Source organism: Manis javanica, chromosome 3 (assembly GCF_040802235.1).
Source record: "Manis javanica isolate MJ-LG chromosome 3, MJ_LKY, whole genome shotgun sequence".
Classification (NCBI taxonomy): domain Eukaryota; kingdom Metazoa; phylum Chordata; class Mammalia; order Pholidota; family Manidae; genus Manis; species Manis javanica.
In genome coordinates this window covers 7,840,222-7,855,901 of record NC_133158.1, presented here as the reverse complement: position 1 = coordinate 7,855,901, position 15,680 = coordinate 7,840,222, and the positions used below count along the sequence as shown (strand labels likewise).

Sequence of the window (15,680 nt, the reverse complement as noted above, 5' to 3'; positions counted from 1 at the left end):
AAAGATTATATAATTGGTTAAATAAGCATATGGGAAAGAGCTTTATAACATCAGTCAGAGAAATTCAGATTAAAAACACAGTCACCACTTGGTGAAGGGGAGAGCCTAGTAAACATAATGTTCTTCATGTAATTGTAGATTAATGTTAACAACAACAACAACAACAAAAACACAGTCACCACTCCTTCACGCCTGTAATGGCTATGATCAAAGAGACAGGAAACAGTGAGTGTCGGTGAGATGTGACACAGTCATCATATACATCCGCTGGAAAGGGGAAAACAGTGTAACCACTTTGGAAATGACTTTGGAAATGTCTGATAAAGTCACTTTTAGCCACTGATCCAACAATTCCACTTCTTGGCATATATCTAAAGAAATGAAAATGTGTACACAAAAAGACTTGTATGGGAATTTCATAGCAGCTTTATTTATAAAAGCCAAAATCTTGAAATAACCCAAATGTCCAACGTAGAAGAAGAATGAACACTCAAAGTGGGGTGCCCCTCGGGAAAAGAAGAACAGACTGTGCGTACATGCAGCATCACTGATGAGCCGCAGATGTGGTGCTGAGTGACGGAAGCCACTCATTGTGATCCTATTTATATAAAGTAATACAACAGACAGAACTAATCTAAGGTGCAAGAAATTAGTGGTTGCCCTTGAGCAAGGTGAGTGCTGAGGTTGGTTGGGAAGCTGCACAAAAGATCTGTCCTGGGATGGTGGAAATGCCCTGTACTTGATGGGGTGTAGTATGCAGGTGTATGAAATGGTCAAAAGTCATTGAACCATAAGTACCCTTAAACTGTGAGCATTTTATGGTATGAAAGTAAAAAAGATTATATGGTTAACATATGCTAGGCACTGTGGTAAGTGCTTACATATATTTAAACACTTAATCCTAACAACTTTATGAGAGATGTGTCATCATCACCATTCTACATCTGAGGAAAGAGAAGCACAGAGAAAGTAAGTGATGGCAAAGATTACCCAACTAGTAAGTAGTGGAGCTGGAATTCAAACCCAGGCGGTGGGCTCAGAGTCCAAACTCTTGCATCCCAAAGAGCAGTTTATTTAAGAGGAGTTGCCAGTAGGGCCTAACTGAAGGGAATAGCCAGACAAATTAAAGGATAGAATATTGGGATTAGATAATAGAAAATAATTTCTAATGCCAAATTGTAAAAGTTAACTCTCAGGGAATACAGTTAAATCTGAGGATGAGGCCATGGGAGTGGTTTATGGAGAATGAAGAGGAGAGGAAGGCTTTGAAGGAAAGCATGTTACAGGACTGTTAGGGTGTTGAACGGTGTACTTAGAAGGTTGGATGAACCTAGTCCCAGTATTTTTCAGGACATGTATACAGGCTGGTGAGGTTGTGTCTGAGGGGGTAGGAGGGATGGGGAGCAATTTAAGTATCAGTGGAGCTAAAGGGTACAACCTGTCAGTGCAGTGCTTCAGGCTTCAAGAAAATGGGAAGAGCAAACCTTCTCCCAGTGCCACCCAGCCCTTGGCTTCAAAACAGGGGCCCCTGGAAGCACAAGTGAACCCTGTAAGTGAACTTCAGCTCCAGAGTTGAAGGGGAAGTGATATCTCAAAGAGCCAGATTTCCATTAAGGAAAGGTATGTAGGACCCCCTTTTCAAGCAGCAAGGATTTTGGAGGATAACTTGATGATTAACAGCAGAAAGATGAGGCTGCTGTTTCAGGAAGCGATAGTGGCTCAGTGCGGGAGGGAGGGATCGATTGCTGAACAGGTATAATGAAGACATCTCCACCCGGAGTCAAGACTCAGCCAAGAGCTGCAGCTCTGATGGCCCCAACCTCCCCTCCTCAACTCCTCATGTAATTTGCTTTTCCTGGTGGTATTGTTTTTTATAGTAGTTTTTAATACAGTATCAAGAACTGGTAAAAAAAATAAAAAATTTTTTTAATACGGTTGTAACAGGTAATTGCATCTGACCATGTGGATATAAAATTATTATTCCAATCTCCACTTTGTACCATTTAATAAACACAACATTATGGTCAGAGAGATGAATAAGGTCAATTTTCTGTTGAGAAGTTAAAATGTGAAAAATTATTTCAAAAGTCACAAGAAAAACCATCTTAAACTCCCATTCTTTGTTATCATTTTAGGAGCATGAAAACAGAATGAGGTTTTCTCAAATTCTGGGCAGAGATGTACTTTAGGATTGCTAGGTTATGAAATGTGATTCCTTGTTCGTTGTTTCCTTCTTGGAAGGCAGTGCTGGCTAGAGGTGTGTACTGTGACAGACTCTCAGTGCACTGACAAAATGAATCCAGTCATCTTCATATCTTTCCTACAGTAATGGCCTGGGGAATCAAGAAGGGCCAGGTAACCAATAACACATTATTAAATGCATTTGAGTGAGTGTGTGTGCATGTGCATGCATGTGTGCGTGTTCACAGAATATCCATCCATTTCCTGGTATAATAAAGCCACATTGCCGAAACTTGAGTCAGTAAAACTAGAAATTCATGCTTTCAATCACTGAAATGCTTTCTACTTAATTTTACCCTTTCTAGTCAGTTCCTTCATGCAGAATTCCACACTAGAACTCTTTTAGAAATCCCAGCAACAAGGTAAATAGACTTGTCTTTTTTCTATCAGATTGGTGTCTTTCTGTTGCATACTTCTTAAACATGCATATTTATGAATATTTTAGATCAAGACCTCTTCCCTGCTGGACTAAAATTGCACACAGGAATGAAGTTATTTAGAGATCAAGAAAAAATGCCAAAAGGGATTTTAAGAATGGATGATATCACCAAGAATAATGAAAATAATATTTTCTAAAGATCATGTAACTCAGATAATCCACCTATTAATAATAGAGACTTAATGCTCTTCTAAAATGTCAGAAAATATATCACAACATTTATATGAACAATGAATTATTTGTTGAAGATTATGAAAATTGGAACCTTTATAAATATCAGCTAACCCAAAAAAATAATTTCTCTTGCCTCTAGCCAAGTGAGATTTGTAAAAGTTATTCCCATCTTTTTTTGGAACTACAAAATAAGTTATCAGTTCCCACAGACTTACAGAGTTGGCTGAATGATTATGAGATGAAAGATTGAAAGTCTGTGTGTAGGCATCTATGTGTACGCCTGTCTTCATAAATTTATGCACACACACATACACAGACCATTATTTGATTACTTTCCATGAAGCATAAGTTCAAGCAGAGGGAATAAAAGCAGACTGACTGTGATGGATAACAAAAGAATGTAGTAGGTAAGGGCCTGGTTTCCTAGGACTCAGTTTTGAAGGAGGTGACACCAGTTCCAAGCAGAGCCCACAGGGTTGGAGGTGCTCAGGTGCTGGCAGCGGGAGGGTTCATCTAGGCAGGGGAAGGGGGCAGGGCCTGAGGAGAAATGCCCAGCGTGTTTGCATACCGCCCCAGGCCTGGGAATGTATTCATTGTCCAAAACCAAGCTCAGATGTTACCTCCAGGCCTTTCCTAGACGTAGGAAGACTTAGATTCAATGAAAATAAAGCAGATAATTCAAAAAGCAACTGTTAACTCTAGAAATATAAAGAAAAATTGTATAAGGAAAGAGGTAATCCTAGAGCACCACTTGGCTCATTTGTGTACAATATTTATAGAGTCACAGCAAGGGAAACACGGAATATGAATTTTGAGGAAAAAAGACCGAGGGATAATTATCTAGGGAGAATAAAGCAGAGGAAGTAAGGCATTTAAGGCAGCTAAAATGTTTTCTGTCCTAATAGGAAGTCAGTTGATAATGTCTACAACTGATAAATTGGGACATATATATAAAAATACAGAGTTGGCTGTACGATTAGAGGACCGAAGAGGTGGCAAGGACCACGTTTTGTATAAAACTTTTAGCACTGCTTGCTTATATTTGCATTTAAATTTTTTTAATGTTGTTTAAAACAGTCCTTCCTGAACTTCCGCGGCCTCCCCCACCTGGAGCCCCCCTGGTGCCTTCTGTGCGTAATGTCTTATTCTTTGCTAACACCTGCTAAGTGCTTAGATTCTATGGGAAGGAATGGATGCATATGATTGCTGATGGGATGAGCCAGCTGGATTATTGGAATTGGGGCATAATGTTGTCTTTTAGGAATAGGAACTGTATTTATAGCAACACTAATAATGCTAATATAATAATAATGTTCATAATTATTATTAGATAGCTGGAAGCCCGAACACCTCCATCCCCCATAACCTGGATTTTACCACGCCGCAGTATTTTACCCTCTGGCATGCCTACTGAATTTGTCCCTTACCTTCCACTTCCTATGTTGACCTAACCAGACCATCTTCACTTTCATGCTTAAATGCCTAATAGACTGACTATTCTTTCCATTCCTCCGTCCTTCTCTACTCCGCCTCAGCCCTCCCCCACTAACCCCTTCTACCACCCCAAAACACTCCTGCTTCAGGGTTAGTCCATCCTTCCCAATACTCTGCTTCCATTACATTCTCCTTGAAGAACCACACTGACCCTTTACCCTCTGCAGCCCAAGTTTCTCTTCCTGACATTCCAGTCCTCCAGAACCTGGCCTCACTGGCCCGTCCCACACTGCTTCCCACACCTCCCCATAACTCACCAGCCTACTGGTCAAGTCAGTCTCATTATTTTGTCACATTCAGTCCTACTTCCTGCCTTATATTTTGCTGGACTCCTTTACCCCAAAAGACCAGAGCATCCCCATGGCCTGAGAATATAATGTTACTTTTAAGATATCTACAAAGAAAATAATCATGTATTTAACTAATAAGTTACTGCAATCTCTTTGCTTTTCTACTATGGAAACAGCCTCAGGTTCTCCTCTATAATAAAAGTCAACATTCCCAAATAGAATTTACCTTTTAAAAATGACATTTTAATTTCCTTTATTAATGAATATACCTTTCAATTTTGATAGATTAGTAAAATGGACATGATGCTGTGCCTCTAAACAAATAATGGAAGAACCTGGTATTTTAAAAGAAGCACAATTTTAAGTCCTACTTTTAATTTCAAAAATTAATTTTTCCTGCTTTTGTCCTACAGTCTTAAGTATGTCTTAATTTCTTACTAAATGATTTTCTCCTTTTCTTTAACTCAGTCAGACCATTTAGAGAATTCATTTGATGAAGTATTGAGGGGTGTAATTGTTTAATGGGCAGAAATTAGTCCCTGCAAGAGTACTTTAAAAACTGGCACATAACAGGCATAATTATAAATTCTTCAGAACACTCTATTTCTGTACAATAGGTTAATTGGTTGTAAGTAGACAGCACTGGCCACAATCTAAACCCAGCTACTAATTTCATCTTTGCTTTTTAAAAAAACAAATATAAGGGTCTAATTGTAATCAAATTAGGCCCTTGAAGGAACAATTGGCTACTTATCCCTGATTTTCAAGATTTAAGTGGTCTAACGCACCTGCAGTTAGCTTCCCACTAGCATACTGCCTACAGAGCTGGAGTTATTCCTAAAGTGTCAAAGCCTTGTCTCATGATTGGAACTCTGTGATGAGACCACCAATGTTTAGTTTAGATTATAGTGATTGCTTTGGAGAATCAAGGCAATTTTTAAGAAAATTAAAGCCAAAACCCAGATGAATTTGCCTAAAGGGGAAAATTGGTTTGGGATTGGTTGACCCAGATAGTTGCCTCACCTCCCTGGACTTCCCACATATAGGTGGCTTATTCATTTATGAGATCACATACTTACTCTTCTTTCCTTTTCTTTAAGTGGTGCAACCTGTGCATTGACTTGGTGGCATTTACCAGTGAAATATTCAAGGGAGCAGTTTTCCAGTCATTAGATGGAATTATTGTCTCTGCTAACTGTAAACTACGGAAAATCTTCACTTTAAAATACAAGCCTCAGGACACTGCTGAGAAAGAAGGTATGTTCAACTTGCTACCAAAATTTTTTAATTCTCTAACATGTTTTTAAAATTAGATGTGCCTTTGGATACTTTGAGTACTTGGTAGTGGTTTCTAAAATTTTATTTAATTATATTGGGGGGAGTACACCTAACATGAACTATATCCTCTGAATACACTTTTTAGTGTACAATCTGTTATTCTCGATTATAGGTATGCTGTTGTATAGCCCATCTCTACAGCTTATTCATCTCAACTGAAACCTTACGCCCGTTGCTTAGTAACTCCCCGTTTCTCCTCTCTTCAGCCTTTGGAAACTACCATTCCGTTCTTTGATTCCACGTGTGTGACTATTTTAGATACTTCACATAAGTACAATCATACAGTATTTGTGTCTGTGCAATTGTCTTCTTTCACTTGGCGTAAGTCCTCATGCTTCTTCCATGTTATATAGCAGGTCATTCTTTACTCCAGATCACATTTTATTTTTATGGTAGCTGAATGTCACAAAGGTATACTTTTCATCTTTGTGGTTATTTTATTTTTTCTTTATGATAGCACTTACCATCTGAGTTAGGGTTCTTAATTCCAAGCAACTCTGAAAAGTAGAAACAGAAAAGGAATTAATTTAAGGGTATCAGCCAATTCACAGAATCTCGGGGATATCCAGAAAGTCCTGTAGTCTGCAATCAAGAACCCACTCCCGACCCCAAGACTGCTCTGAGGAAGACCCCCGATAGCCAGTAGTACTGCACAGAGACTCCATAAATCACACTGAATGCTGGGCTCTAGGTTCCAGAATTTCTGTTGCTGCTACTTCTGGAAATTGGATGTCATGTCTTCTTCCCTGCCACCCTCACTAGAAGTGGATTTCTTCTTCTTCTTCATGTTTCTCTGTCCTGAACAAAGCTGACATGATTGTCTCTGATTTGTAGAGTATGTTATATGCTGCAAGGGAGGCTAGCAAAGCAGATGCCTGATTCCTGACCAAGGAGATAGGACTTACTGTATAGCATACTCACCAAGCCAGGAAGGGTGTTCAAAACACGTTAGACATCCAGAAAGCTCTACAATTGTCTATACTGTTAATCTGTGTACATGTCATGGTGTCATTTGGGAGAAATTATATTAATATATTAGTTTTCTAATGATCATGTTAATGTAGATGGTTGAGATATTCCTTATATTATTTCTAGAGAGACTGGAAATACATTAATTATTCATTATATGATTAATAAATATACTCTAGGTAACTGAGCCACCTAGAATTTATAAGGCAGCACAAACTCCCCTGCTTAGATAGTCTTAAACAACTGAAAGTACTGAGAGAATATTGATGCTGCCTTTTGATTTTCATCTGGGATTATTTTTAACAAAATCAATTCTCTTAGAAGCCCAGGAAACAGGGCTGCACATGAGACAGCGAAGGTGTTTTCTTAGAAGTTTCCATGTAGACTTTAGACCTGTACTCCACCTGGGTGCATGTCAGAGAAATCCTTGTGTAGTTCACTCTGTGGAACAGGACACTGTGCCCATAAATTTCATTTGATAATAAAACACAGCAGTGTATTAACAGCTCCCCAAAGAGATCAAAGCCAGGAAATGTGGCCACTCATCCTTTGTACCACTTAAAGGCTATATGAGAAAGTGAAAGATTTCATTAAAAAAAAAAATAGCACCCAGCTACTACTAGGAAACCTCAAAATTTATAGAAATACATGTGTATTTTCCATTAGATCATAAGAGGTGACCATAATCTGATTAATATTTTTAAATAAATGGAAAGAAAAAAGTGAATCAAAAACTAGCAGATTAAATACATTTTATCTCTGATCCTTCCTCAAGCCCCACTAAAATTATAATATAGGAATAAAAAAAGCTAAGCCCACCAGGATGGAGAGTATGGGAGAGGAAACAACAGACAAAAGATGGTCATCAATTTTGTAAGACTGAGGAGTGATGACTGCCTTAGAAGAGCAGAGAAAGCTGAAACTGTCAGGTTTACAGAGGGAGTTGTCAACAAGATTCATAATGTAGAACCTCAGAGGGACTTGGGAATTGGCAGCTCTAAGTACTGCCAAAAACAGGGACGAGACATGGCTAAAAATAGGGAGATTGGTTAAAATTCTATATAGTTGTTGTGGGCCCCCAGGTCTCTTCTCCAACTCCATACAACCAGAACAGGAGATTTGTTCTCAGGAGAAACTAAACCAGCAAACTTCTGAACCCAAGTACATTTTGAACTCAGGAAGAAGGAAACAGAGGCAGGAGGGAATAGATACATGTTTTTCTCAGAGTTAAGAGAAGATACTGCATCTATAAAATAAGAATGATTTGTTCTTGCTTTACTTCGATAAACATTTTACTGAAGTTTATTATATTAGAAATGATATTGTATCATAAACTTCCTATATACACACAGAAACATTCACGAACCTTAAGTGTGCAGCTTGAAGAAGTAGCACAAAGTGAACACATTTCTGTAACCACACCCACGTCAAGAAATAAAACATTGTAAGCATCCTAGAAACCCTGCTTATATCCCCTCCCAATCATGACCCTCAACCTTCTGGGGGGTCATTCTATCCTTACTTCTAACACCACAGATGAATTGTACCTGTTTTTTAACCTTACTTAAATGGAATCATGTAGTACATATTCTTTCATAGATGCATTCTGCCAAAAAGCATTGTGTGAAATTCACCGACGTACTGCTGATTTCCAAAACTATGTGGTGTGCAGTCTGTGAGTACAACACAGTTTATCCATTTTAGGCTATTTTGAACACTGCTAGAATCATCCTACATTTGTCTTGGAATATCTATGTAGGCATTTCTTTGGATATTTATTGAGGAGCTGAATGAATACACAGTTCTGCATTCTTAACTTCAGTTATCATAGTTTTTGCTTCTAGGACTTCCATTAGATTCTTCTTTATAGTTTCCATTCCTCATCTGAAGTTCTCTATCTTGTTATCTAATTTCTCAAATATATTAAAGTTATTGTAAAAGCCATGGCTCATAATTCCAATATCTGGCTCTCCTGTGGGTCTGTTTCTGTTAACTGTTTCTTTTTGGTCTCACTGCCTGGTATGTTGAAGTTTTGAATGAATGGTGGACCTTGGAAATCAAAAACTAAATAGATATTTTGAGACTATGTATTGTATCATCTTCCTCTAGATATATAGAACCAGAAAGTAAAATAAAATCTAAAAAAAGGAAGCCCAAATGACTGAAAATACAGATGGAAATGTTAAAATTTTATTAACTAGTCCAAGAGGCCCACCAACGGAGTAATAGGATTCCAAGGTGAGAGACTAGAGAGAACAGGTTGAAATATAAGACTTCCCAAAATTAAAGGCCAGGTGCTTTCAGAGTGACACAGCTCATCAAAGAAAGACTCATCATTGTGTAATTCCATAACAAGAGAGAAGAGTAGACCCTTTAAGCTTCCAGGATTTTTAAAAAATACAGGTTACCTACAAAGGACTAAGAATAAAAATGATATCTGACTTCATACAGCAACAGATGGTAGAAGACCTTGAAACTATACCTTCAAAAGTCTAAGGAAAAGTTTTTTTTTTAACTCAAATTCTACACTCTAGTCTACCAATTAAATGAGGGCAGAATGAAGTTACTTGACAACGTGGCAGGGTCTCCAAATTCTATTTATGTACATACATCCTTTTTCAAAAAAATCTGGAAGATCATTTCCACAAGAAACAGGACTGCTTCTAGGGGAAAAACAAAGGAGTTACCAAAAGTATGCCTAAACTCATACTTTCAAGAAAATTGAAAGGATGGCATTTAGTGCAGTGCATCTAGAGATCAATTGGTCCAGATAAGCAGAAAGATGGAGACTTTCAGGAGGAAAGTGCCCAGGAAGAGAAAAAAGTATATCGGTGGAGAGAGCGTGGTGTGTTTGAACATGACAATAAAATCAATGGTGATTTACAGCGGTAAAGGGGAATTTGGGAAGAATTTATGTTAAGGGTGTGGAAAACCTATGACAAAACAAAGTAGCTGTCAGCTCCAAGGAAAACGCTTAGCCCTTGCTTGTGAGAGCCACCTGGTGAGGCACTTGGATTTCACAGACATGTCAAATTAAGAACTTGGCTAAACAAAAGATTGCCAACTTTTAAACTTGTCAAATCAGACCGTTAAAACAGACAAGAAAAACTACAGTTATTCTGATCATTTTGTTAATTGAAAGGATAGTTAAACACACCTACTAGGAAGCTCTTAATTTCAGAATAAAGGCTGAGATTTCACCACAGACCAGTGAAAATGACCTCATAGATCAGTATCTGTCCATATGTCCATGTTTGGTCTATACTAACTTAGAGAAATAAACTTTCCGAACTGCATCCTGAAGGAAAAATAATTTCCCAAGTAATGAAAGTGGATGACAAAAAGAGAAAACATTCAAGAAGAGGAAGGAGCATGTATGTATAAAGGGAAGGTACCGCATGCAGATCTGGTGCGTTCCACAGGACAGGGAGTTTGTTGTGGTGCACGGCAGGGTAGGGTATGGCTAACACAGTATTATATTACTAGGCTGCAGACTCCAGGTGACATGAAGATGTAGAGCGAGGCTCCTGTGCTCAGAATTCACTGCATAATTAGGGACACGAAAAGCTAGTACTACAGTTCAGTGTGTATGTAATTAGATAAAAGAGGACAAAGGATAACATGCCAGGGGTAAATTGTCCCTGGTAAGGGAGGTTGGCAGCAGAGGTGATAATGGTGGTGATGACGATAGCACTAGTGACTATTCTAAACACTTGATGAGGTGGATATAACTGTTATTACCCCATTTGACAGCTAGGGAAACTGAAGCACAGAGCATTCTGCAGTGCACAGAGATAACGGGCCCCACGTCACACACCTGGTACGTAGTAGAGACAGGATTTGAACCCTGGCAGTAGGACTTGAGTTTATACTCCTAATTACTATAGTGCACTGACTCTCATGGAGGGTAGAAGGGAGGGGAAATTAGAAGAGATGCAAGAGATGTCACAGAATAAGAATGCCAGGATTTGGTGACCGAGGGTGTGTTGAGGGTGCCTGTACTTTGGTAAGTAATGGGTGTCCCTTTGTCTGTCTTACTGAAGGAGGGGCATTTTCTTCTGCAAAGAGAAATTAGTCCTAGTATTTAGATTTTTATCATAGGAAACTTTTTTGCGTGTTTCTTACATTCCACTCTGGGATTCAGTTTTATAATACTGTATTAAATGCTTGCTTGAGCTCAGTACTGTGTTGTCCTTGGCTTATTTAAACTGCTACCATTTCATCCTAGAACCTTTTAAACTCTCCCAAGCTAGGAAATTGCCTAATTCCTTTGCTGCTCTATGTTTACACAGTAGGGTATAATAGAAAGTGAATTATTGAAACCTTAAAACGAGCAATTAACCAATTTTTCACTTGCCCAGAGGAATGACTTATGCTGGACAAGTAGTAAAGCATGCCAATTCAATTCAGTTTATTACTTTTATGGTTCCTGAGGGGACATGGACTGGCATTTTTAGGTATTTGCATGACTGAATTATTGACTAACTTGTATCATTCTGCATTTAAAACAAAAGAGAATATATGTGTAAATAGGTAAGAAAAAATGATTACCCATTAAGCACAGACTCTGCCCCAGGAATAGAGCTCTCCCCAGACACCCTCTGTCAGTGCCTTGATTTTGGATTTCACAGCTTCCAGATCTGTGAGAAATCAGTTTGTGTTGTTTATAAGCCATCCCGTCTATGGTATTCTGCTATAGCAGCCCAAACAAACTAAGATAAATATTTTGGCAGTTTGAGACTTCTGTGTTTTCTGCCTGTTTCTCATTGGTGTTCATGGAGGTGAGACTTGATATAAACAAGTCACTGTGTTAGGCACTGCAGGCTAGTTCCAGATAAATAAGATGAAGATAGTCAGTCTGGGACTAGTAAACTATCATAAAATTAGTCCTTATTTAAACTATATTAATTAGGAGAAGCTATAAACCAAAACAGATATATAAATTTCACTATTTTTACAAGGCATTTCCCCCTAGTAAAATAGGGGTGGTTATTTTTAATGCATAAAACACTTTATATGTGTATTAAAATTAATGACTTAATTTTTAAAGCTAGTTAAGATTCTCAAAACACCTACAGAATGGTCCATTTTATGATTGCTCTAATGCCAAAGAAAGGTGAACAGGGTCACAAAGTCACTCAAACATTCTAATACTACACTAACTCATACTGGGAGCAAAGACATCATAAAAACCCACCATCTGGATGGGTTTGGATGCTAGTGAGCAAATCTGTCAGCTTTCTCGTAGCCTTCTCCTTCATTTACCGTTTTGCCATTTTGAGTTGACCGTTCCAGCCAACATTATGTTCTTTCAGATTTGTTAGCAAAAGCAGTTTGAATTCTACTATGTCATTTTTCAAATTAATCAAGCAGTCTGCCTGTTTCCATACACAGCCCCTTCCAGAAGATAAAACTTGTCAAAAAGAACAGTGCAGACAGGCCCTGCCTGGTCCCTTAGCATCAGATTGCCAGGTAATTTGTTATTTGCCAGCTGGGGAGGAAGATGTGCTCTCCAAATAAAATGTGTGTGGAGTGCTTTTCAGGATATAGCTGAACAAAGAGCAACAAAAGAAGAAATATGGGAGATTTGGCAGTTGCTTTTAATCTAGGCTGACTGTTATTAAGGGGCTTTTGTCCTTGACACCTGCTTTAAACCAAATGTTTAAAGCACCTGCTTTAAACCAAATGTTGTCCTGAATATATCACTGGGGTTCCCCACATTTTCTCCCTCACTAGTCCTTTAGCAGAATTGTCTTTGTTTCAGTTCCTGTAATGCACCAGAGTCCTTCTGCCTTCAGAGTCTTCAAATGCTTTGTTCCTCCACCTGAATGGTCACTCCCACCCCCATTTCACCAGGCCACTTCCTACTTATCCTGTGAGAATTAGCTGAAATGTCTCTTCATAAAAGAAGACTTTCCCTCACGTCCTATGCTATTAGTTTCCTCTGTTACCTATTTCATACCAGCTTGAACTTTTCCTTCACAGCACTTGACAAGATTATTGACTATTTATGACATCATTTGTTTCATATTCTCTGCTAAATATAAGCTTCAAGAAGGCCAGGATAGAGTCAGTCTGGCTAACCACTAGATTCCCAGCCACTAGATAAATGCCTGGCACAGAATTGATGCTCAGGAAGTATTTGCTGAGTGATAAAATGAGTGAATGAATGAAGCAAACATGCTCACTGTGGACTCACAGTTTAGAACTATCTAATTTTTATGTAGGATCTATGCTGTTTTCAGAATTCTTATTTTTAAAATAAGCTGTAAATGTTTAAAAAATACAACAAAATGACCTAGTTATTGAACCTGGAGGAGGGCTTGGTCAGTGGTGAGGTAAGTAGTGGGGAGATGAGTTATCTTCCATTTAGGTCTGTCAGAACACCCACCTCCTGGGTCCTTCAGAGTTTGGTTTCACAAAAACGAGACTCCAGTCCCTTTCCTGTATTCTTCCACAAAATCTTCAAGAAAATTTGAGAGTGAGCAGGTGCTAAATGGGCATAATGGTTAGTCTTTATTTTAAAATAATAAACCAATAGTTTTTTTTCTTTGATTTTTCCTATTTTTGCAGGTATTATACTGCCTATAGCTTCCCTCAATGAATAATCCAGTAAGTAGTGAGACATTTCTGGGTGAGAACAAAGAGTAGATGCACAGAAAGGAAAGATGACTCGGCAGGGATTTGAGCCTTTTAGTGTGAAATCTGATGTGCTTGTCAACCATGTTCCTGTAAGATCCAGACTAGTTTTGCAATAGTCTCTGCCTTGTTATGTCCTCTGTAAAAGCTTATGGATTTTTGGTTACCGGGGATTTGCTGTCTGTCCTTTGTTATTTGAAAACTCAGATTTTGTGGATACATTTCAACCGTTGTATGACATTTTATCCTGTACCATCCACACTAAACTTGCCCTGATTTCTCTTTATGTGATTCAGCATTTTATTTCAGAGTTTTATTAGCCTGCAGAATTCTCTTCCTGTTTTAATATAAAATCTTAATTTATCTATATAGACACTGATGTGGAAATTATCTTTTTCTACCTCAGAAGAGTTTGAAATATGTCAAATATGTATCTGGAATTAGTTTACTTATTTTTCCAAATGTTTTCTCTTTTGAGAGTTCATTTACTCAATTACTTTATATTGATTTTCTAAATGTCATTGACAATAAGAAATGGACAGACAAGAATACCTGAAAACTAAGATTTGTCAATCCTAGAGTATTTTTAATGCCTGGAGCATCAGGACACTTAGAAACTGTTACATTGCTGATGAGCATTTAAGCTTTTAATTAAATGATTCATTTTTCCTTTTCAAGATTAGAACATTAGGATCTAATTAGGAAACTGTCATGACTTGGCTGCACATAATCGTATCATCATTTGCCCTTATAAACATGGTTAGAGTTATACTTACATAGGAAATTTTTTAAAGGATGATTGGTTGAATTTTTCTTACTACTCACATTAATATATGTACACACAAATTTTTTCCACTAGACTCTATAATTAGAAATTTTGCTTATAAAAATTAAACACATATAGACATTTTTATGAAGAAGAAAAAACAAAACCTATGCTTAAGAGAAACTTATTTTACAGTTTGGTATATTTCCTTCTAGTCTTTCTGCCATTCATACATACATTTTATTTATTGATTTTCTGTAGTTAAATCACAGCTTTATATATATTATTTTCATTTGACTTCTTATCCTGAGTCTTTCCCATATCATCAAGCCATTTTCATAAATACAATTTCTTGTGGTTGACTCCTTACTGGAAATTCAAATTGTTTATTTTTCAGAAATTATAAACACCTATTTATATAGGTCTTTGAGTTCTAGTTTGTTTTTTTAGTTTTAGGGTAGTTTCATAGAGTGAAAGTACTAAGTAAAATGGCATGTACATTTTTAAGGCTTTTGATACATATGGTAAAATTGCTTTTTGGAATGCTAATACCAATTTAATTCCTGTTTGCTTTATATGACAAGGTTTAATATCTTTACCATAAAATATCATATAAATAAATAAGGGGAAATGTTCTAATAATAAAATGGGTAAAGAACATGAACAGAAAATATACTAAAATGAAATTTTAAATACCCACATAAATATATATCAATATACCAAAACTCATTAGAAATGTAAATTAAAATAATAAAATATTATTTTAATTATAAAAAACTTACTTGTATTTTCTTCTTGAAAACATTCAAAGGTAAGATGTTAACATTAGGGGAAGCTAGGGACAAGGTACATAGGAACTTGTACTATTTTTGTAACTTTCTGTAGCTCTAAAGTTAAAACAGAAAGTTAAAAAGTTAATTTACTCATATAATGCCTCTAGGTGCTTATTCAGTAATGTCATTGTACTTAACTGATCTCATATAAATGAGCCCAAGTGCTTCCGGTAACCTTCGTTGGAGCGTACCCAACTAGTTCTCCTCTGGAGTCACACTCAAGGATTGAAAAACAAATATAAATATCTCCAATGAATTCTCTTATTTATTGTACAAATCTCTGAACCTGCTGCATATGTTATATACTTTATCTCATTTAATCCTTTCTGTAGACCTAGAGGGTACATCGTAAAATCATTGTGCTCATTTTACAGATGAGAAAACCAAGGCCGTAAGGTTGAGTAACCCACCCCAAATCCTATTCTAAAATGCTGTACTTTAATTGGTTTCATGTATAAGACATGTCCCTTTGGCATAAATGGCTTACATTTTGGGAA

At 37.3% G+C, this 15,680-nt stretch overlaps 1 protein-coding gene across 7 annotated transcripts in view; it reads left to right on the top strand.

Annotated features, from left to right (window-relative positions):
- CFAP20DC (CFAP20 domain containing) overlaps positions 1-15,680 on the top strand; it is a 201,382-nt gene that overhangs the window by 76,623 nt on the left and 109,079 nt on the right. For all 7 annotated transcript variants that reach the window (XM_037019232.2, XM_037019236.2, XM_037019235.2 and 4 more), the window contains one exon: positions 5,739-5,895. In XM_037019232.2, the coding sequence (XP_036875127.2) occupies positions 5,739-5,895 (157 nt within the window). The remainder of the gene's footprint in view (positions 1-5,738; positions 5,896-15,680) is intronic.